The sequence below is a fragment of the Nomascus leucogenys genome, chromosome 22a (genome assembly GCF_006542625.1).
Source record: "Nomascus leucogenys isolate Asia chromosome 22a, Asia_NLE_v1, whole genome shotgun sequence".
In the NCBI taxonomy this organism is placed as follows: Eukaryota; Metazoa; Chordata; class Mammalia; order Primates; family Hylobatidae; genus Nomascus; species Nomascus leucogenys.
Window position 1 is genome coordinate 130,501,839 of NC_044402.1, and position 24,868 is coordinate 130,526,706.

A 24,868-nucleotide genomic window follows, 5' to 3' on the forward strand; every position below is an offset into this window, starting at 1 on the left:
ATCTGTTATAAATCAAATGAGATAAAAATACATACCCATACATACATACATAATATTAGGCTGCTTTTGTAAAAGCATTTGTAACATTAAAAAAACCCTATAATTTGTGTATACACTATACGTTCATTTTGAAACATGATCAAGAAGACAAAAACCATGGCCAAATGCCTTATTAAAACCCATTTATGCTGCAGGTTGCAATTTTTTGAATTTTTGCATGAGTGAAAAGTCAGACCTTAGCGATGGCCTTGAGCAGTAGGATATAAATAACTCCCACATCCTTAGTGTTCCAATAATGGAACACTAGGCCTAAGCGGGTTAAATGCATTCATAATGCTACTGGATACCAGACAAAAATATATTAAGGTACCCGTTTTTTAAGATTTTTAACTTATTTATTACAGAAACCAGCTACACATGCAACCACAATTAAAAAATTTTAAACAAAAATAAATATGTAAGGCTTCCTCTAGTTAAACAGTAAACGTGAAGAGGCGGATAGCTCATCTTCCAATTCCAAATCATGAAATTGCTACTAAAAAGAATAGTATTAACAGGTAGCTCATGGTAATGGTTTCTTGTAGGCTCAATAACTGTTTTTACCTTGCAAACGTCCCATCTCGGAATCATCTGATTCACTCTCCCCAGAGGTGGTCATGCCAACAGCCCCTGCAACAGAACTAGAGGCTTGGGGTGGAGGGGAAAGATGAGGGTTAGGAGGAGCACTTAAACACATTATGTCTGGCTTATCTTAGAAAAACCAAAGTTTTGTGGACTACAATTGAATAAAGGCAATTAAACTTGTCTTGCTACTGTACACTCAGCTATTCTTCTAGACTTTATCCTGTAGCTTTTAGGAATGAAAGGAGAGCTCAACTATTTTAGTATTAAAAAGGTTGTATTTTTATGCTTGTTCTTCATTTATACGTGGCTTTTGACAAATTTCTTGTGCCTTTGAAACTGTTCTTTAATTAAGATGTCCTGAATCCCTCTTCTGAAAGTCAATAAAGAACATACTGCTATAACAATTGTGATTATTTAACAGATGGCCAATTAGTAACAAAAATAATAAAAAGGCAAAATTGACATTTGAGGGTAATGTTGTATGTAGATATCTGCGTTCTAAGTCTGCTTTATTCCCGGACTACAGTCTTGATACAATTATTTATCTGTTTTCATTAACTTCAAGAGTGCAAAAAGATATTACAACTAACAGATGACTGCTATGAAGCATGAAGGAGGCTGGGCATGGTGGCTCACTCCTGTAACACCAACACTTTGCGGGCCATGGCATAAGGATCATTTAAGCTCAGGGGTTCAAGACCAACCCGAGCAATATAGTGAGACGTGTAGTCCCAGCTACTGAGTTGGGCATGCCTGAGTTGACAGCACTGCTTGGGCCCAGGAGGTAGAGGCTGCAGTGTGCCATGATCGTGCAGTGTGCCACTGCACTCCAGCCTGAGCGGCAGGGCCAGACTCTGTCTCAAAACAAAAACAAAAAGTATGAAAGACAGGGCAACTAAAGTGTCAAAACTAGTGTTAAATGAAGAGTTAAGATTCAGGATACTATTAATCGAAATACTAACCTGACCAACAATGACAAAAAAACAGTCTAAGCTAATGGAGGAAGAATCTATTATAAATCTGAACAGGAAGTAAAACCATATTCCTGCAAAACTAGCAGTTAATTGTGCCTCTATGTGTCTGCTGAGGTCAAAGGGTTTTTATTTTTTTTATTTTTGGGGTTTTTTTTTTTTTTTTTTTAAACACAGATGATTGATCTACATAAGCTCTTCCACAATACCTTAAGCCCTATATACTGCACAGATTGTGACAGAATGCAAGCCAGGAAGAATATTTTTGTCATAATTGTTAAAGAGGCATGTGTGAATAACATATGTGAATTTAAAGAGCTTGTCTGAAGAAAAAGATGCCAAAATACCAGCCACTGACTGTATTTTCATATTACCATTCTCTTCACACACCATTAAGTATTTTCTATGTAACTTCATTATTGGGATTAAAAAAAATTCTTGGAAAAACTTATGGTTTAGAACAGGGTCAGCAAAATATGGCCCAAAGGCCAAATCCAGCCCACCACATGGTTTTGTAAATAAAAATTTTATTAGAACACAGCTGTACTCATTCATTTACAAGTCTGTGGCTGCTTTCACGCTATAATTACAGAATTGAGTACCTGCAACAGAGACTACATAAAGCATAAAACATTTACTATCTGGCCTTTTACAAAAATGTTGGAAACTCCCCCACCACTCCGAAAGGTTTAGAGCCACAGAGAGACAGATTAACCAGAAATACTAAAGTTGTATAAAGGTTGAGCAAAATCCACACTTCTGGTAAAGAAAAAGGAAATTAACCAATAACTACACACTATAATGTTACTTACAGGTAGGCAGCATTTATGAAACGCTTACCATACATAGGCATTGTCTAAGTCTCCTCGTAACTGTACAAAAGGTATTATAATCATCATGCACATAAGGAAACTAAAGTTTTGTGACTTTGAGCATACTTGGCCAAGGTCAGATAGCTGGTTATGGATGAGAGATCTGAACTCAGGAAGTCTGACTTCACAGGTTGTACCCTTAGAAACTGTATGACTCAAATATATTCTTTAGCAGTGATTTTTAATTCAAATACAGTTGCTTCTTCACATTATACAGAAATGCTGTTAACGAATACTGTTACTAGGTACAACTATAACTGAAATGGCTCTTAAACTTATCTTAAGACTATTCCATCTATATGGGAAGCAAATACCAAGTTTTAACAAATGAAATAGTGGGTATTTTTAAAACACACTCTGGAACCCATACATCAAAAAACAAACACATAGAAATCTAACCTGTTAGAGTACTGCTGAGTTTTTAAGGTTATTTATCAGAGAATCTACTTGATTTTACTTTAAAATGTTCTCCAGACCTACAAACATTAAAGGTTTCTACCTTACATTACTTCTTAAATATTTTATTCTAATGACTCTCATAATGAGTATCTCGAACTGCACTGCCACAAAGACATCAATTAATCAAAACATAAAACCTATAGAAGAACATAATTAAAAGAGATGCTAAGGTTCTATTATAGCAGGGTCCCAACCTTTGGGGAGCCACAGAATCTTTTTTATTTTTATTTTTTGAGACAGGGTCTTGCTCTCTTGCCCAAGCTGAAGTGCAATGGTGCAATTTACAGCTCACTGCAACTTCCGCCTCCAGGGCTCAAGCGATCCTCCCGCCTCTGCCTCCTGAGTAGCTGGTACCAAAGGCACATGCCACCAAGCCTGGCTAAGTTTTGTATTTTTTTGTAGAGACAAGGTTTCACCATGTTGCCCAGACTGATCTCAATCTCCTGAACTCAAGTGATCCACCTGCCTCGGCCTCCAAATGTTGGGGTTACAGGTGTGAGCCACTGCCAGAAGTCTGATTATCAGTAGAGGGTAGGGTGCTGGTTTTGACAGAAACTGGAAAATAACTGTGAAGAAAAGGACTCTTTTGCCATGCCTCTGACAGCAAGTATTAAGCTTTTGTTCCCTTTTATGAAGTAGTTTAGGTTATCTAAAATGGGAGTTTAGATATGAGTCACGAGTTATTTAATTCTGTAAAACATATATAAAAACTATTTTTGTATGTTTTACAAAATTAGTTTGGTTTTACCAAAACAAAACAAAAAAACTACTAGTTTTCTAAGTTTTACAAAATTAGAAAACCTAAACCAGCCAAGCCTCTGGCTAATTTAAGTGGTAGTATAGAGATAACTGTTCTGTAAGGTCATGCAGATACGAAAATGTAATTAATCAACAGGAGTCAGCTACAGTTCTTTAGTCAAGGCTTCAAACCTCCTTAGGCATAGGCCAGATTTGTTCCCACAGTCAAATATAAAAATGTGACTATCACCGGGTGCGGTGGCTCACGCCTGTAATCCCAGCACTTTGGGAGGCCGAGGCGGGCAGATCACCAGGTCAGGAGATCGAGACCATCCTGGCTAACATGGTGAAACCCCGTCTCTACTAAAAATACAAAAAATTAGTCGAGCGCAGTGGCGGGCGCCTGTAGTCCCAGCTACTCGGGAGGCTGAGGCAGGAGAATGGCGTGAACCCGGGAGGCGGAGCTTGCAGTGAGCCGAGATCGCGCCACTGCACTCTGGCCTGGGCGAAAGAGCAAGACTCTGTCTCCAAAAAAAAAAAAAAAAAAATGTGACTATCAGTAGATAAAATCCAATTCCAGATTTTCAACAGATATTTCCCGTTTAGTCTTAGCCTATCTTCACAGTACCGTGTAAGACAGTTTACAATACACACAAGTGAAAACACTGGAGAGATATTGTCTAAATCAGAATACAAACATTCTATTATGGAGTGACAAGTTTTTATACTTAACCAATTGATGCAAAGTTAACAAAATTGGACCACTTTCTTTATGTGATCTAACCCTGATCATTTCTTCTGAAACTATAAAGCTACCCAATGCAAAATGAAGCTGACATTATTTTACAAGCATAAAAAAATAGTTCATTCCTTACTTTAGTACCCCTAGCATTTGCAAGACTTTATCAACACTATAAAGGTCTGTACAGTTCTGATTATGTCCAAATCTAAGAATGCGCAGGAGACCAGGTGCGGAGGCTCACGCCTGTAATCCCAGTACTTTGGGAGGCCAACGTGGGCAGATCACTTGAGGTCAGGAGTTGGACAGCAGCCTGGCCAACATGGTGAAACCCCTTGTGTACTAAAAATACAAAAATTAGCCAGGTGTGGCGGCAGGCGCCTGTAGTCCCGACTACTTAGGAGGCTGAGGCAACAGAATCACTTGAACCCAGGAGGCAGAGGCTGTAGTGAGCTGAGACTGCAACACCGCACTCCAACCTGGGCAACAGAGAGAAACTTTTCCTCAAAGAAGAAAAAAAAAAAAGAATGCACAGGAGTCTGCCTCTGACTCGTGGGAAAGTGTGGCAAACACTACTTCAACTTCGAAGGCTAGCATTTCTTACATGAAGAGCTAATGTGGTTGGGCTTTTTAAAATAATAACAACATTATTTCCAAATAAATGTTTCCAATGGAGTCTTACACATCGACTATACAAGTACTATCTGAAAACGTTTACTTGTCAAAAGAAGCTCTAAGTCCACAAACCTATATACACCATACTAATTTAGGTTTGTATTTTCTTTTACATTCCCATTTTACACATGCAGAAGCTAAAGCACATTATCATGAAGAACTTAATGCAAAGCTGCTAAATAATTAGCTTATTTCCCCACAAATACTTTCATGAGTCAGCAGAGAAATTCCTATAATTCATAAGAGATCTATCCTCCAAAATGTAATGAAGTCAGTCTTCTAATACAAGTGCACATGCCACATGTATTTTTATCACCAGCTACAATACACAGCTTGGGAAACACCTGTATCACACTGTAATTTCAAACATAAATGACAATGGAATGCCTGGAAGTGTTTAGAAAGGCAGTCGGATGAGCCTGATTCCCGTATGCTTTTATCCTCTTAGGTAAATAAATAGGGGAACAAAATTTTACACCCCGTTCCCATTCCAGTCTTCAATTATATATTCATATAAATTATATAAACTCTTGTAACTGCATTAGACAACAATGCTGTTACAAATATGCCTGGCTTTGGGAAGTCACACATCACAGCTTGTAACCCTGAGCAAGCATAAGCAATGTTTGTCTCCGTTTTTCCTCACTTAAAAAATAATAACAGCACTCATACCTCAGCAGGTTGTTTGGAATATTAAATGAGAGTATATGTAAAGTGCTTAATACTATGGCTGGACTGCAACGTAGTGTACACTGTGTATTAGTTATAATAATTACTGTAGTGAGTCTACATTAACAGCCTGCAGCTCCTTTTCTGTTACCCATTTGGGAATTGCCCCATTTCTACGTTCAGGCTTTGAATAAACATTAAAGGACTGGGAAGGAGTGTACAACACTGGGACAGACTGTGAGTAACAACCAGTTTTAATGAGTTGCAATGAAATGGACTTTCCAAATATCTACCATTTAAACCTTCAAAAAACTATTCTAGGAAAACAAATATGGAAAAAAAACTCCTCTCTCACCATGTAATTTATCATATAAAACTAAGAAAGTGTAGTGCTTAAAAGAAAAAAATGCTAAGCTAGACAAAACAAGAAGACATCAATAGCAGGTAAATCACAACCTTCCTGGCAAACTATGACATATGATCAACCACAGACATTAAAGAAAATGACAACGTATCCTAATAGTAAACAACAGTATCTGAAATATCTTTGTTCAAAAGGAAGTATATGCCTGTATCTAAACCTGTATGTATCATCTGATTTAAGGGACTCATATATATAAGCCTATAGTGATTGATTTTAACATTTTTTTATCTGTTGTTCATGTCATTGAGAAATGTCAATAGAAACTACATTTTGATATCCATCAGCAAGAATTAACAGTTGAAGTATTAGCCTTGTTTTGGTACAGGTAATGGGTACATATTTAAAGCTGAGAGAAAAGCCTTAATTTTTGTGCTTCTATTATATCAAGAATAAAAATGAGAAGCCCATAACAATATAAATACTATTCTTATAGCTAAGGTTCAGACTGAATACTTGTATTTTAGGGCTTACAAAAATTCTAAATTAAAATTTATATATGTGTGAAGAAATTTAAACTATATCCTTACATTTTTACTATGAATTTAAATTCTTTCAATCAGTGGGCAGTTATACACACTAGTCAACATATAAAAAGCTTAAACAGAGTTTACTTCTTCCTAAAAGCCTTTTGAATGTAATTAGTGCAAATTTGGATGAGAATTTTAAAATGGCAACTGAATCCAACTAATCAAAATATCAAACTGGTAAAGTAAAACAAAACAGAACAAGAAGTTTATACGATAGTAACACCTAGCATACTTCCCTCCCTCCGCCCATCAAATCTGTAAAAGACAGAAACACATTTTAAAGCTAAGAAGTACCAATCTACCTGCAGCTCCTTGGGGAGCTTCATCTGTCCGAGCAGCTGAAGAATTTACTGCCTCCTGGTTGCTTTCAGGGTCTGCCATTTTCTCCTGTCGACGAGCTTCAGCTGCTCCTCTTTTGCCCAGGCCAGAGCCTCGCCGACTACAACAGAAAAATGTCATCATGGGCAGCATTACCAGTGAACCAGGAGCAATGTATACACAACACAAAGCTCAAATTCATGGAGCACAAAGCCAGTTTCTTCTTCGTCCTCTTTTTAAATAAAAGTAAGTGCAGAAACTCACCATGTATAACAACCAAGACTTTGTATATTTAAAATTCTTCCAAGTTATATTGCATTTACAATACAAGCTTTTGTGTTACTGTGAGCTGTTGTCATCCTCAGAAACAGAAATGATTTTTAAAACACTTCCAGCTAAACAGAAAAGTGACTCTTCCTGCAGAGTAAATTCAATTCATTTAAAATAGAGCATCATTTCCAGGGTAAATAGTGGATTACTACTGGCTGGATGCGGTAGCTCACGCCTGTAATCCCAGCACTTTGGGAGGCTGAGGCAGGTGGATCACCTGAGCTCAGGAGTTCAAGATCAGCCTGACCAATATGATGAAACCTTGTCTCTACTAAACATACAAAAATTAGCCAGGTGTGGTGGCATGCGCCCGTAGTCCCAGCTACTTCGGAAACCAATTAGGCAACAGTACAGCCATTAAAACAGGCATCCTTTTTGATTCATTAATCACACTATTGGGAAATTTAACTACCTTTAAAAAAAAACAACCCAAATCTGCATAAAGATGCTCATTAGAAGTATATTTGGCAGACTAGAACTCTGTAAACAGCCAAAGGTCCTGCTACTGTCAACAGTATTGTGAAAATAGCATAACAACAAAGGAAAAGTAGAGGATAAAAGTATCGTCAAGAAATAGAATGATTAAAACTTAGTAAAAACATATAAATAATAAATAAATATTGCGGAGAAATTCACAAAGATAATACCAGTTATGTTAGAATATGTCTTTACTCAAGTAAAAAAAAATTTAAATAATTTTTTAAAAATCATCAGGCACGGTGGCTCACGCCTGTAATCCCAACACTGTGAGAGGCTGAGGAGGGTGGATCACTTGAGGTTGGGAGTTGGAGACCAGCCCGGCCAACATGGTGAAACCACGTCTCTACTAAAAATACAAAAATTAGCTGGGTGGGGTTGCAGGCACCTGTAATCACAGCTACTAGGGAGGCCAAGGCAGGAGAATCACCTGAACCCGGAAGGCGCAGGTTGCAGTGAGCCAAGATTGTGCCACTGTACTCCAGCCTGGGTGACAAGAGCAAGACTCCATCAAAAAAACAAACAAAACAAAAAACAACCTATGGAGTTAAGTATTTTGATGAAAGTTGAAACTGAGCAAAAGAAGATAAATGAACTCACTATAAACAAACTAACAAAAAAATTACCTGGTACTAGCACAGGAGCCCGTGGTCTTTTGGCGTGTGCTCCGCCTCAAACTGGGGAGCTCAGCAGGTGGAGACTCACTGCGTTTCTTCGTAGATTTTCTTAAACCTATCCATGGAAAATGGAAGTGTAATTTTATAATGAGAAATTATCATTAATTAAAAATTATAAAATTCTTCAGGTCATCATGTTCAAAACTTGACAGAATATTTTTATAACCTCTCCAACAGTATTGCTAGCTTTATTTCCACAGCCTATTCATAATGAAAAAGCTAATGGTACTTGGCACTCCAGTTCAGGATCAGTCTTCTCACTTGGACCCAACCTTGACCCAAGCTATCCCCAGAGTCCTGCCTAGCTCTCCTCTTTCAAAGTTCTTTTCTCACCTGCTCCTCTTCTCCACTAACAAAGGTGAGTTTTTTTGTATATACCATTTTATTTCAAGAATTTACTAAATGTCATTAAGTTTATCAACTTTGTTACACTGTTCTTGTCCCATTTCAGTTAGTTTATATAAGGTTCATCAATAAGGTATGAGAGAACAAAATGAGTTATACCACCCATCAGAAAGGTACATGCACTTGGACTGAAGGTTATTAGGAAGTCTGATTTATAAAATATTGTATAATTAGGGGGGAGAGTCAATTAAGCATACTTTACATTTTATTCTGGAAGCTAACTTATGCCTTTACAGGTCAATAGGCTCGAAAATGGTGTATCAATTAAGTAAAGTTTATTACTATTTTATGAACAATAAGAAAGCCAAGACAGCATCCACCCTCGCCCAACCCTCACGGTCTTACCATAAATGACATCCTAGGCTTTATACTCAATCTAAACAAAGACCTCCAACAGTGAAAGGTCTCCAAAGTTACCAATCATATTTCCATGAGAACTCAGCATCATCTGAAATAGCTGTTAACTTTTTCAGAGACCAATTAATTATAGAATTGGTCCTGGTCACTTGCTTCTTTTCAGGAAGTTTTAATTTTGCTGATTTCATTGCTTTAAAGGGGAAAAACAATTCTTTACTCTTTTGGGAAAAAACAGCAGTAAAAGAACTGGGAGAGAAACAGTAAAAAGGATTCTAGACATTTTCTTGATCTTTTAGACTCAAAACTTCAGTTCATTCAACTTGGGACGGTCTTTACAGCAGACTTAAAGGGAGAGTTGCTAAGTGAAAAATCAACTTATTCAAGAATCTGCAAACATGAAACAGAAGCTATATAGATAAAAATCTATGTTTAGACAGGCATTACCTTTTAGACATCTAAACTATATCTTTTGGGCCTTTTTCAAAATAACTTTCGTGAAAGATTATCTAAACAGGTGAAGCTGACATAAAAGAATCAAAGAATGAAACTTTAATTGGGAAAAGATGATTGGCTTAAGAGTTTATTAAATTTCAATCTTATTTTTAGGTTGGTTTTCTACACAGCATACTGCCAGAATTACTTGATATAATCATATGCCTGATATCCTATGCTGTCTTTGTCAGGGCACACAGTCTGGTCACCTAAGAGACAGGGCATGGAAACAGATCTAGGGAGCTAGCTTGGTAATACGTTTGGCTAATTAGCATCATGTTTAATATTTTAAAAATTCATAAATTATTTTAAAATAGTATTTCAGAAAGTATTCAATTTTACACTTGCTTTTCTATCGGATTTGTGTGACTAAGTTAAAGTAGACTTACGAATGTACAGTTTAGAGAGAAAAAAACGCAAACGTACATTATATTAAAACACACCAAAAAATATAGTGTTTTTGCTTATAACAAAGCACTTAAACCCTGTATTCTTGTCATTTAGTATTATATAGTACTTCATTCATGAATACTAAAATATCTTTATACATACCATGATACAGTAATAGACAGTAGCACACACTTTTGCATCTATTTAGTGACATTAAAAGTAAATTATTCAAACTAATGTACTGTGGGCTACACTGCTGATTTGAAGTGATGACATATTTTTTAATCAAACTTTATTTTACTCTTTCACTATTCATGTCCTAAAATAGACTTCACTGTTTAACTCTCTTTTACACTGTCTTCAACTATAACTTACATGTGATAATAATATACTTATTGTGAGTGGTTCAACGGGTTTGACAAATGTATTTACCCATATAACCAGCATCACCATTAAGACACAAACATTTCCATTGCTCTAAAAGGTCCTTCCTGATCCCTTGTAGGTAATTCTCTTATTTTCTCTTTCTCTCTCTCTCTCTCTCTCTCTCTCCACCCCCCTCCCTCCCTCCTTCTCTCCCTCCCTCCCCACCCCCCTTTCCCAGGCTCTGTAATGCAGCAAAACTACATTTATCGTTTACCTTTATGACGCCACTCAATAAGAATGTCACTGGTCAGATTAATATACTCTTACCCCAAAGGTTTTGTGTAATGAAGTTAGGTATAAATGTAGATGTACTCTTTCCCTCAAAATTCTTGACCTTATTATATTGGTATAGGTATACATGCCCTTGTTCCTATCATCTTTAAACCTCTGGATAAAGATGAAACTGGAGGTTAGTATTGTCTGCCTAAAAATCCTAATTGTTCTGTTCTCCAATATAGATGTGTCTATAAAACAAACAAACAAACAAAAACAGGCTGAGCATGGTGGCTCATGACTGTAATCCCAGCACTTTAGGAGGCCAAGGCCAGAGCATCATTTGAGTCCTAAGAGTTTGAGACCAGCCTGGGCAACACAGATCTTGTCCTCACAAGAAAACCAAACCAAAACAACAAACAAAAAACACAGGCTGGATATAGTGGGGCTCATGCCTGAAATCCCAGCAATTTGGGAGGCTGAGGCTGGAGGAATGGGGGAGCCCAGGAGTTTGAGACCAGCATCAACAACACTGTAAGACCCTGTGTCTCCACAAAAAATAAATAAATAAAAATAAATTAGCTGGGCATGGTGATGCATGTCTATAATTCCAGCTACTTAGGAAACTGACGTGGGAGGATCCTTTAAGCCCAGGAGTCCAAGGCCACAGATCACACTACTGCACTCCAGCCTGGATGATAGAATGAGACCTTGCAAAAGAAAAGGAAGAAAAGGAAGGGAGGGGAGAAGAAAAGAAGGAAAATAAAGAAAGAAAAAAAAGAACATGTATTCCTAATTTAAAAAAAAAAACTGATTTATTCAAAGTTCAAGGTTTCAGTCTTTCAAAACAGCGGCAATTTGCAAGGTTTGGCTTTCAAAATGTGATATAATTAAAAATATATGTATCCAGTTGCAAGCTTTGAATGTTTAAAACAACATTGTAAGAGAATCAGACTGAGGAGTGACAATGACCTTAGATATTTTACTTACTCTTATGTAAGAATAGTTAAGATGCTTTGGGGTACTTCCTACTTACATGATTTACTTGTCTACTTCAAATTTTATAAATTTTAAAATGTATTTCTCATTACATTAGACTATTATTTAATGATTCCAATCTCATCATTTTGCAGGAGAAATGAGCTCAAGTAATATGTCTGCCTACTTAAAAGGAGTCACCAAAGGTAGGTCACTACCAATACTGGAATGGCTTTTACTCTTAGTTATGTTACGTTACTTAAAAATTAGAAATAGACAACTGAATAATATATCTTCGCTGTCCTGTTTTTATGCTATCTTCCATTCTTACATGATCTATGTTAAAGGCATGTTAATCTTTCATATGGTAATCTGAGATACACATATCAGACCTATTACACAGTCCCACAATCAAAATATAGTCTCCCCCACCATGATGAAGTATTCTAGCAACGAACTAAGTAAACTTTCCAGCTTCTTCAAGATTCCCTCTGTTATACAAGAAGTCAAAACAAACATCAATGTCAATGTATTTGATAAGACTCTATAAAAATTGGGCAGGGACGAAGAGGTGAGGGAAGTTAATTTAAGATCTTCATTCCATAAGTAATTATTCCATTCAACTAATTACTGTTATCTTCCAACTTACATGTGCATTTTAAAGTGACTTTAGATGATCAAGTACACACACCTATTTTTAATGTACAGAAACTCTTTTTCTGAGCGCACTGCTTATTTATTTTTTAAGTTCTCTGGAAAGCTATCTCCTACCTCTTCTCCATGTGGTACCATTGGAAATGTATTTTCCAACACATTCCTACTACTGCTCAAGAGGGTCAAACACCAATCCTCACCATCATCCCCCTTTTTTCTCCTCTACCATACTGATTCATTCAAGGACAGGTATATAACCCAAGGAAATCAGGACTTCCTTAAATGTTGATATATAAATGAGTAGATATTATCCTCTTTTATTGTAAAGGGAGAGTCTGAGGGAGGTCACAAGAAGTGAGATTGCAAGTGCTATCTTCATTTGACCTCTGGATCCAGCCAAGCCTGAAGCTAGGCATTCTCTTGGCTTTACTCATCATGTGAACTGATTTGTACTTCCATTTAATTTTGGTTGAATATCCACCATTAATCCCAGAATTCAGACCATAAGTCATTATTAGAATTTTTAGTCTAGAGCAGGTGTTGACAAACAGCAGCCTGTGGGACAAATCTGACTGGCAACCTGAGCCTCTCAAACTATGAATGGTTTATACATTCCAGAGAGTCATAATAAATGAAGAAGAATATGTGGCAAAGATTGTATGTGGTCAGCAACGCCTAAAATATTTACTATATGGCCATTTGTAGAAAATGGTTACTGACCCAGACTTTGAGGAGGGAAAAAAAAACATGTAAGAATTCATCCAAATTTCAAAAACTAGTTAAAACTCTCCAAAACAAAAGAAATAAAACCTCTTTATATTTTAAAAGAATATAGTATACAAATTAATGTCTTAAACAAGGGTAGATATCAAAAAAATTGCTATAAATCATTTACATTTATAGGCATATCAGGGGATGACTATGATGGATCTTTAAAACACAAATGCCTGGCCGGGTGTAGTGGCTCACATCTGTAAGCCCAGCAGTTCAGAATGCAGAGGCAGGAGGATTGCTGGAGACCAGGAGTTTGAGACCAGCCTGGGCAACATAGTTTCTACAAAAAATTACGAAAAAAAAAAAATTAGCTGGGTGCGGTGACATAAGCCTGTAGACCCAGCTGCTCAGAAAGCTGAGGAAGGAGGATTACTTGAGCAGTGAGCTATGATCACAGTACTGCGTTCCAGCCTGGGTGACAGATCGAGACCCTGTCTCTTTTTTTCCAAAAAAAAAAAAAAAAAAAAGGTGGGGGGAGGGGGTAGTTTTTGTCTTGAGATGGAATTTATTCGTGGAAAGATGCTGTGGACATCACTGAAATGAAAAGAAAGGATTTAAAATATACATAAACTTAGTGATAAAGCAGCAGCAGCAGGGCTGGAAAAAAATTGACGCCAATTCTCAAAGAAGTTCTACTATAGATAAAATGCTATCAAACAGCATCACATGCTATATTGAAATCTTTCGTGGAAGCAAAAGTCAATTAACGCTGCAAACTTCATCGTTTTGAAACTGCCACAATCACACCAACCTTCAGCAACTACCACTCTCATCAGTCAGCACCTCTCAACACTGAGGCAACACCATCCACCAGCAAGAAGATGATGACTCGCTGAGGCTCAGATGATCATTAGCAATTTTTAGCAATAAAATATTTTTAACTGAGCCATGTACACTGTTTTTTTAGACACAATGCTATTTATTGCATTCTTACTAGATTACAGTATAGTGTAAGTACAACTTTTATGTGCATTGGGAAGCAAAAAAATTCATGGAACTCACTTTACTGTGATTTTAATTTTATTGTGGTGGCTGGGAACTGAGTGCATTAACATCTCCAAGGTATGTCCGTGTAACTACGTTGATGGTTACTCTGGTAAAAATAAATTCAAAAAAAATGAAAAGTAATCTATGAGGTTATAAAAAGGAATCACAGACTTTTATTTTAAAATAACTCAGTAATAAGACAGATTTTGCAGATGAGCTAAATCCCAAATGCAATTTTTAAAGCAAATTTTTATTTCCTAGTCAATGCACAGCCATTTCATGCACTGATTTGTCAATATGAATTACAAATATTGGAAATGTCCAAAGGTATTCATCTAAGCAGTATTTATAATAAGGAGAAACTAGAAAGGAGCTAGATGCCCAATAATAGGGAATAGTTAAATAAAACAGTATGGTAATTAAAGTTGCAAGAAAACAGTTATTATTTAATGAGGATGTGAACACTTTGGCACTTTTACACAGCTGGTGGGAATTAAATTCATATATTTCTAAGTGCAGTTTCAAAATATATGTCAATATCTAAAAAGAATATAACCAGTGACTTAACAAGGAAAGAGTGGTATAAATTACAAAGCTATACTTAATTAGGGTACATCCATATCTAGCCATTACGAATGATGTAATTTATAGTTATTTGAAAGGAAACCAGTCTATTACAAAGTGTTTAGACAAATAATGCACTTTTGTTTCTCCACAACTACAACTATTACCTTGCTCTGTCATTCTGAAGATGAAATTTAACGGACATCAAATGTCTATTTCAGAGCCTGGCACATAACAGGCACTCAAAAAGTAATGCCTACTGTCATGTACAGCGAGATCATACTTTTGCATATGCCTAGCGAAGTGTCTCCCTTCTGGGTAAAGAGAGAAGATTTAACACACATGCACTCACTTCTGTCTCCACATGAAATGCCACTAATATAGCATTAAAACAATCTGAGACATAAACCTACAAGGATGAGAATGGAAGACACTATCATTACAATACCATTTTAGGAAATGAACACCAGAAATGCCGGGGCTAAATGCACTGGGAAGTCCAGAAAGCTGAAAGTAGAAAGCTGAGATTAACTACCAATTAAACTGACACCAGAGAAACCCAAAAAGGCTCAGGATCTGATGATGCCAGATACCTCTAGGGCAGTGTTGGGATTAAAACTGAAGATTGGCTGATAGGCTGTTTATAAGGCATCAGATCCTCAGATCCTCTCCCACACTTGTACAGCTGGGTAACGATTCCTCTCCTGGTTCCAGCAAAAGACAAGACCTTTATTCTTTAGGAAGTATAGAATATAGAAATTCCTGACTAAAGTACACAGCACAAATAGGTTCACTATACCAAAAATAAGAGGGAGAGAAGGGAATCGAGTACAAACATACTGTCTGACAATATACATTATCCTGCCTCAGTCTGTGGCCTCTTCTACCACTTGGCCCCCAGAACTCAGGCACTCAGGGCTTCACCTTGAGGCAGAAGTTTGAAACAATCTTCTCTGTGGAATTTTACCAGCTAAAGAAAAAAAGATCTAAAAATAATGATAAGAGGAAGTTTACAACAAAATGACCCAACCAGATCACTAAACAATGAATCTTGGTCAAACCTCCCTTATGTACTCAGAGCTTACAAATTAGACTTTTGGTCTCAAATTACACTTGACTATGAGGAGACAACCAGGAATTACCAGAATTACCAGAATACGAGGAAAGTTCCTAACACGAAAGACAAAACCAATCCAAAATGCAGCCCCCCCTCCCCACACACACACAAATACTTAAGATTACACAGGCAAAGAAAACTCACCATTAATGTCATCAAAAAAGAAATGCAACCATAAACCAAACACATGATTCTATAAACAAGGAAATGAAAACAAAATCACCTCTTGGAAATAAAACATGGCAAACATGGGGGGAAAAAAAGCATTTCAAGAGAAAAGTTGGAAGATGAAGTAGAAATCTATCAGAAACAACGAAAAAGGAAAGCAATGTCAAACAGTAAGATCAAGACCATTTAAGAAGACAAACACTCAACAGAAAATCAAGAAAGAGAAAAGAAACAAGTACATAGTGACCAACAGTCCCAGTTTGCCTAGGACTATGCTGGTTTTAGAGCTGTAAGTCCTGAGTCTTCAGAATGCCCCAGATCCAGAGAAAGCAAAACCAGTTGGTCCCTATCAAGGAATAAATCGGAATCAGGAATGGTGCCAGTATTGCAAGACAGAATACACTATATACTACTGGAAAATTCTGAAGGAAAGTAATTCCCAACCCAGAACTCTATGTTCACCGATCTGGCAAATAAGTATCAGGGTGGTATAACATTTTCAGACATCTAAATTTTGAAAAAATAAATTTTATTAAAATCTCATAAATACTTTTCCTTAGAATCAGGAAGAAATATTCCACCAAAACAAGAAACCAAGAAAGATGACATGAAACCTAGAAAAGGGAAACTAAGAAGACTGAAGAAATCTCAAGGCTAAAGCAGTATAACCAGGCATAAAGAACAACCATCCAGAGGCCTCATTTCTTCAAGAAGATGAAACAAATGCATGCAGACAGCTTGAGAAAAGATTGTGGCAATTAGTAAGGAATGTGGAGTTTGAGTAAGTTCATGGGAAAGTAAGGAAAACAACAACAAAAAGGAATTTAAAATTCAGGAAAAGCAAAAATGTGTGAGAAAGGAAATGTTCCTACATGGCTCAGTGTAAATAACATTTAGATGTTCATGACACAATAAACCCTGCATGCTGATCACCACTGGGAAGACAGGAAGTATATAACAGTATGTGTTTGGTAGGTGAATGGGGTGGGGTAAGGTTAGAATGCAAAATCTTCATTTTCCATAAGGGGAACACAACAGGGATCAAACAGTTGGGGGTGGGGGAGAAGAATCAACAAGGGACATATAAAAGCACATAATCTAGACACTGAAACATCAAAATAATCAGCTATAGAAAAGAGCAAAGTGGCAGAAAGACTGCTTTAAAAAAAAATAATAGATCTGGCCAGGCGTAGTGGCTCATGCCTATAATCCAAGCACTTTGGGAGGCCTAGACAGAAGGATCGCTTGAGTCCAGGAGTTTGAGACGAACCTAGGCAACATAGTGAGACCTCATCTCCCCCCAAAAAAAAATATTTCTAAAAAAATTAGCTGGGTATGGTGGCATGTGCCTGTGGTCCCAGCTACCCGGGGTGCTGAGGTGGGAACACTGTTTGAATCTTTTGAGATCAAGGCTGCAGTAAGCTATGATTATCTTCTTGAAGAAGAAGAAAAAAAAGATCTCATATAACTCTTTCACTTTACACTGCACATAAGTGTTGATAAATATAAAGCGAAAATTTTTGGCATGATACACACCAAAAAAATAAATATAAAAAAAAAAAGAAAAAAAGAGGTAGCCCTTGGTGAATGAAATTAAAAATGATTTTGTATTTTTCTTCTTTGTATATTTTGGTACTTTCCGGATTCTTTTTAACAAACATATAGCAGAACCAGAAGTGTCAAAACCATTCCAGAATACACGTAAGAATATAAAGGGCAATTACTAATGTAAGTTGAGTAAAACATAATTTGGTTAATTTAATTCTTATTTTGACCTTGTATACAAAAAAATATGTAACATGGTCATTTATAATTTCCAAACAATGTAATACAAAGCAAAGTCTTGTTAACAAAGAAGTCAATGCTGTATTTACAATTAAATGATCTCTTTTTTAAATCTGGCCACTTCTGTTTAGTTTTTTCAAAGCCTCAAAAACACTAGGATTATTTGTTAGTAATTTTTCAAAGCGGTCACATATTGGAACTTTTAAACTTTTAAGTTGCTAAATTACTTTAATAGCTGCCTTGTAATATAGAAAACTGACACTCAACCCGTTTCCTTAAAAGCTCCCTGCCCAACTCTTCACAGGGCTCACAGATAATCTACTTTGTTCACGCAAGTAGAGATGATCCTACAAGATGCAAGTTGGTGAAACCATGTATCTAACTTAAATTCATCTCTCCTGCTCAACTCATTCTTATTTCCTCCCTCCATGCTAGGGGTGCAAAGCACTATGTCTTCCTAATCTAATCAGATCTCCTTTCTAGAATTTGGCTTTTGCCTGGTTCTTGTCTAGGTCTGATAAAAACCACAGGCTATATGCAAGTCACCAGGAGAATATGAAACTCAAGACAAAAGTAAGCTGTTAACTACTGCTATGTTACTAATAACGTGCACGTGATGTCCACTTTAAATAATAGAGAGTAAAGTAGATCTTCAATAGAACATCAGCCTGGAAATATAACTTAAGTTTTTCTATAAACAGGTTCCATAATTACTCAGATTTTGATCACCAATTGTTTCTTATAATTCTATACAACCATCACCTACTCGTTTTGAAATTATTGTAAAATTTTTTTTTAAATTAGCTTTTATAAGTAGATTAGCAAAATGTATTTTGAAGCCAAACTAGTTATAAAATTATTTAAAGTATATTAAAATATAAAAAGACTTTTGAAGCCATCTACGAATATCATTACATTACCCTACTGGTTTTATATCTAGGCTGTATAAAATTTGCAAAAATGTCTACTTACTTAGGCTAAACAACAGAGACAGCTATAACTTCCTAATGTACATTAAAAATTGTTACATAACACTCTTCTTTCTGGGGTATTCAGGAGACTTTTACCAAGTAACACAGAATGACCTTTGTCTCAGAGCTGTTTTGATGAGATATAGCTGGCAAGCAGCAATGCTTCAGGAAGTCTATCACTAAAGTAGCGGTTTCACTAGATCTTCTGCCAGCCCTAGTGCCTCGCCGAGAACTTGTTCACTGGCCTATCAACAATTGACTAAGCAGCACAATAACAAGGTCTTCCTGTTTAAGCTTCCTCACTAAATGTATTATATCATTTCCTGAGTGTATTCCATGAACCACTACTGATTCCCAAATAATAGCTGGTCAAATTAATTTGCAAATTATTGGGTGAAGAAGTTACTGCAAGTCTTCCCACAGCGTTCAACGTATTCCTGCTTATCTAGAATCTCCTTGAATAATACTTGAACACGGGGAATGGTTTTACACAAAGCATCTTAAAAATACTGTTGTTCCTACAATTTTTAAAACATTTCCTTTACTATGAAGCTCTCCTACTGACCAATTATGTCTTAGAGTAAGTCTTTACCTAAGGAAACACATCACATTCAAAGAGGTTCGATTCTTAAAAACTGGAAGAAAACAAAGGATATCCAAAATAAAATAAAATAACCTACCCAATGTGAAATTTCTCACAATGGCCTACTCTATTTTTAATATAATTTTTAGATTTTTATTCTACTAAGATTTGTATTAATCAGAAGCCCATCTCTCAACTTCCATCCACCCAGTGAATCTAATTCTGGCCTCTGGACTAACGTTAAAACAAAAAACCCTGATGCATACAAAAGCCCTTTAAATACATGACCTGGCCGGGCGAGGCGGTCAGATCACCTGAGGTCAGGAGTTCGAGACCAGCCTGGCCAACATGGCAAAACCCCATCTCTACTAAAAATACAAAAATTAGCCAGGTGTGGTGGCACCTGTGAATCCCAGCTACTTGGGAGGCTGAGACACTGGCTGTGAATATTACATAGCAGGACTGACAGACACAAAACACAGGGAGGAAAGGCAGTATAAAAGCTGACATATATAACTCCAATTATCAATAAAGCCTTGGAAGGACAAATAGTTGGGTTGTCCTTTTAACTTGGACCTTTTTTTCCTTTCTCACTTCAAGATACTGATCTAGCCTATCTTAATCCTTTAAACTTAAAACATTTTATACAGGTGTTCTGCATATTTAAAATACCAAAACAGAACAAAGTTCAATCTAAAAATAAAATATGTTACTTCACAATAACCTATCATACAGGTTAAACATAAAATTTTTTATACAGTACCTACTATTAATAGTATTGTCATTTCAGGTAATACGTGAATCAACCAAAAGTAGTTTTAGATTGCAGTGTTAAATTAAACAGAGCTAACAGTTCCGATTCAGTTTTAAGTTAGGCTGATTCAATATGAGCTATACTTTGACAAGAATGCTAGTAGACACTATATACAATCTTTTTAAACCAAGAAAACATTATAGCCCTACCCAAATGTAGATCTAAAATTCATCAAAGAAAAGATGCTTAAAAGCAAGCTTCCTAATTAGGTATTATAAAATTTAAACGCTTTTAAAAACTGTAGAGATAAGTGCTTTATTATCCTATTTGTCCTTTATAGGTTTCTGAAACAGAAATAAGCAAAGAAGCCTGGGCACAGTGGCTCACACTTATAATCCCAACACTTTGGGAGGCTGGGACAGGTGGATCACTTGTCCCAGTTCAAGACCAGCCTTACCAACATGGTGAAACTCCCTCTCTACTAAAAATACAAAAATTAGCTGGGTGTGGTGGCGCACACTTGTAATCCCAGCTACTCAGTAGGCTGAGACAGGAGAATTGCTTGAACCCAGGAGGTGGAGGTTGCAGTGAGCCAAGACCGCACCACTCACACCACTACTCCATCTTGGGCAACAGAGTAAGACTCTGTCTCAAAAAAAAAAAAAAAAAAAAAAAAAAAAGAAGGAAGGAAAGAAAAGAAAGACACTAGCATTCCCCAGATGAGCAGCTGGTTCCCTGGTAAAGAGAGGGGGAGAAGAGTTACTGGATATCTCCAAAACTGACTCATGAAGGAATGCACATAACACTATGTTTCTTCCATCTACTTTCTGTTTCTTTGCTTCAATGTATTCTCAAAACACAAATTCTTTCTACTCCACTGTAAACTTTTAGAGAGCAATATTCTTTCTCACTCAGGACACACAGTAGTGTATATAAGAGTAGTGAAACATAAGTAGTATTCATCTTTAGACAAAGCTCCTTAAAGACCATGAGATATTACATATGAATAAGGTTTAATTTATATTGCGGTATATTTATAGCAATAACTTAATTCATTGTATCTACACATCAAGAATATCTCATATAAAAAAATGTATTTGGCCAGGCATGGTAGCTCACACCTGTAATCCCAACACTTTGGGAGGCCGAAGTGAGCAGATCATTTGAGGTCAGAAGTTTGAGACCAACGTGGCCAACATAGTGAAACCCCATCTCTACTAAAAACACAAAAATTACCCAGGCGTGGTGTGCACACTTGTAATCCCAGCTACTCTGGAGGCCAAGGCAGGAGGATCGCTTAAGCCCAGGAGGTGGAGGTTGCAGTGAGCCGAGACTGCGCCACTGCACTCCAGCCTAGGCAACAGAGTGAGACTCTATCTAAAACAACATATATATATTTGATCTCTGATCATGGCAACTCATAACTAAAAAGAACTCCTAACTAAATGATAATTTTGTATGTGGTATAGAAGAAAATCCAACTTTATGTCCCATCCTGATATTAGGAAATCGGTGAAGTAGGAGATGCTGTGAGGACCAATAAAGACACAGACACTAAAATGTGATGGTTTCATAATAATGGGAAGGCAGTATTCCTTACCTGTCTCAACAAAACTAAATGTAGTAGCAGTTGCTACATGCTGTTATGTACTTAATTATATGGACAGTAATACATCTAAGATTATGTACAACTGGGGGAAAAAAACTCTTAACTTTAAAGAATAATTGCTTTTGACAAACCAAGAGAAACTTTCTTTAATTAAAGAAAAAGACCTTTTTGTAAACTTACTTGCTAATTTGGCCTGTAATCCAGAAGGTCCAGGTTTTGATGTCTCTGACTTAGAAGACCCTGGAAGAGACAGTTTTGTTTTAGGAAGGCTAACTTTAGGGCTGAAACGAGCAGCCCAATCAAATTTTGAAGAGCCACCAGTTTTACTCTGTTCCTTTTCCCTGCTACTTCTTCTGGGGCTGGGACTGGATGCTGAACGGGAACGCCTGGCCTTGTTCTGATCTTTTCCTTGTTTCACTCTGGCACCTGGTGGTACAGTGGAGGAGGCCGAGGCTACAGCAGAAGACGAGGAGGACGTAGAGGCAGCAGAAGAAGAATCAGTGATGGTGCTACACCCAGCTTTGGCTGAGGTGGCTGATTTTGAAGCCAGCTTGGTAGGTTTTGCAGATCTCTCTTCTGCACCAGTTGATTCAGACCCGGAGCCACTCTTTACACAAGAACTCTCTGTCCTTTTTCTTTTCTGACTCCGTGAACCGCCAGTGGCCCCACTCTTTCTGGTATGAGCCTTGCTTGTTGATGGTGATTGTGCAGATTTCAGTTGTTGCTCCTGGTCTAAATGTCTCTTCTTTGACTTACTATGTGGCTTATTTGTTTCTGAGGGAGATTCAGTATGCTGAAGTGCTTTTGGTTTTTTTGCAGAGCTAGGAGAATTGGTCCTGTTGTAGTCTGGACTAGCACTGCGCTTCACTCCTCGAGAATTGTCTTTCTTAGGCACCTGCCCCGTTTTTTGTCTTTCTGAAGTATTGGCTCTGTCTGGATCTTCTGGTTGTGGAACTATCACAGCAGATGATGAACTGCAGCTTCTAAGAGGTTAGATAAGAAAACAGTTAATATCAGCTTGTCATAATTACAACTGTCATACATAATGCTTTCAAAAAATAAAGTACGAATATGTCCCTACTAAGTCCAGTATTAAACATAGGTTTTCAGAAGGTTCAAATCTGTAAAACGCAATAAAAGAACAAAACAAAAGCAGATGTGACTTTGGATAGTAAAATATCTGATTAAAAGATAAGGGTGTTCTTTAGCCCAAAGATTACTGACACTAACACTCCTAATCACAAAACAAGAATTAAGATTACAAGAAAAACGACACTTAATTGTTCAGAACCAGAGGAAGCCAGAATATTGATGCCCTATTCACAAGCACAACTGCTTTGTCAAAGCTTAGAAGAAATAAGCATTAACATACGCACTTTCGAAATGAAGGTTAGAGATTTTTATATTGTAGTACTATCAAATCTTCACAGTTAACATTGCTTTCCAAAGTCTCTTACCAATTAGATCTTAAGAATCACTGACCTAAACCTAAACTACAGCTCTGACAATAAAAACTAAAAAAAGATTAAAAAATAAAAAGAAATAAAAAATGGCCATAACGGTTTGTTAAGCAAAGGGGGAATCTTATAGCTCTCCAAACAAAAATATCATTTTATCATTGACAAACTCATTGTCTACGGTATAATGCACTAATCAATGCAAAGGTGATAAACTGTCAATCCTAAAAGTTAGAGAATAATGAAAATATGTATCATAACATTTTGGAATAACCTCAAGTTTTAACATTATGCAATGATTTGAATGCAAATAATTCTGCCTTGAAAATGTATAAGCAACATGAAGATTTACCTTTTAGAAAGGTGTCCCCTTGACAGTTCGGAAGTAGTATTAGACTGCACTTTGGGTGCCTTAGAATTAGATTTTCTACTCTCAGGAGGGCTATATCCCTTATGTTTTGCCTGCCCTAAATGTGACCTGTCAGCAGAAAATCAAAACAGAAATCTATCAGGAAACTGAGATGCAAATACAATACTGAAAGTGAAATATTTTTATATATTTCTTAAAGCTTCCCACAATTCATTGTTGACCCTACCCTTTTTCCAAATATTTATAAGTTTTAATTATTATTCTACTAAATAATCTGGCAAAAAGAAACCGCCTCTTAGAACCTCCCCCCCCATACCAAAGAGTTTATTATCACCAGTAGTCATAATTGCACAGCGTTGTTATGGTCGCTTAAGCAGTAACACATTTTTCAGCAATTTTAGTGCAGATATTCAAATATGCTACATTTTAACAAAAAGCAAATTTAGACTTTAGATCTAAACACTACTTTTAATACATAATGTGACTGTAATGGCTTTAAAAGTTTACGGAAAAGACAATTGATGATTCCCACACTGATACCGATTTCCAATTTGTCCGTTAAAATTCAGGTAAACACAGCAAATGCAGAGACAGACGAACCAATTCTCAAACTGATTTTACACAGAAAACCATTTCAAGCACTACACAATAACTAAACCTACATGAAATCAATATAGTGATATTTGCTAAAACTTTAAAGTACTTGTCAACAGAAAGAACACAAAAAAGTCCTGGAGAAATATGGAATTTACCACAAAAGTTCCAAAAAACATTCAAATAATTCCATGATTGATATGGTGCATCATATTTACAATAAATCAAATCCTTATGCCAGCACTGTTCTAAAAGCAAGTTTGAGGAACATGAAAAAACTGTTTTCAGTTAGACTATTTTTTAGACCTTGGGGAACGGTTACATGAGATTTACACAAGCAATAAAAAACAAACATACGTTAATAGATATCCAGAAAACTGCTGCCATTTGGGTGAGATATTAATGTAATAAATGCAATTTATGTAATTCATAGCTGATATCCACCTTCCACATAAGAGCATACACTAATGAAAATTTAGAAAAAAGTTTCATTAATACCAAATTTACTTGTTAAAAAAAAGTTTAAGGCTTTTATTCCAAACACCATCTCAAAAGAACTTAGAAATGAGTCACTGAAAATCTCACAAAATAATTCTAACTCGATTTGTAAGGATGCCATAAATTTCTTAAGATATCATACAAGTACAACCATCTGTTCCAAAAGAGGACCTAAGGTTTCTCTTTTCTGTATCACTTCTTCCATCTTTCCAGAATTCATGA

At 36.5% G+C, this 24,868-nt stretch overlaps 1 protein-coding gene across 23 annotated transcripts in view; it reads right to left on the reverse strand.

The window, feature by feature from the left end:
• The window catches only part of TRIP12 (thyroid hormone receptor interactor 12), a 149,890-nt gene that overhangs the window by 67,414 nt on the left and 57,608 nt on the right, over positions 1-24,868 (reverse strand). For 13 of the 23 annotated variants that reach the window (XM_030803880.1, XM_030803883.1, XM_030803891.1 and 10 more), the window contains exons 3-7: positions 23,537-23,662; positions 21,908-22,710; positions 8,450-8,555; positions 7,001-7,137; positions 604-687 (exon numbers count right to left, since the gene is read on the reverse strand). In XM_030803880.1, coding sequence (XP_030659740.1) covers positions 604-687; positions 7,001-7,137; positions 8,450-8,555; positions 21,908-22,710; positions 23,537-23,662 — 1,256 coding nt within the window. The remainder of the gene's footprint in view (positions 1-603; positions 688-7,000; positions 7,138-8,449; positions 8,556-21,907; positions 22,711-23,536; positions 23,663-24,868) is intronic. The other 10 variants (XM_030803902.1, XM_030803895.1, XM_030803896.1 and 7 more) reach the window with 2 other exon arrangements.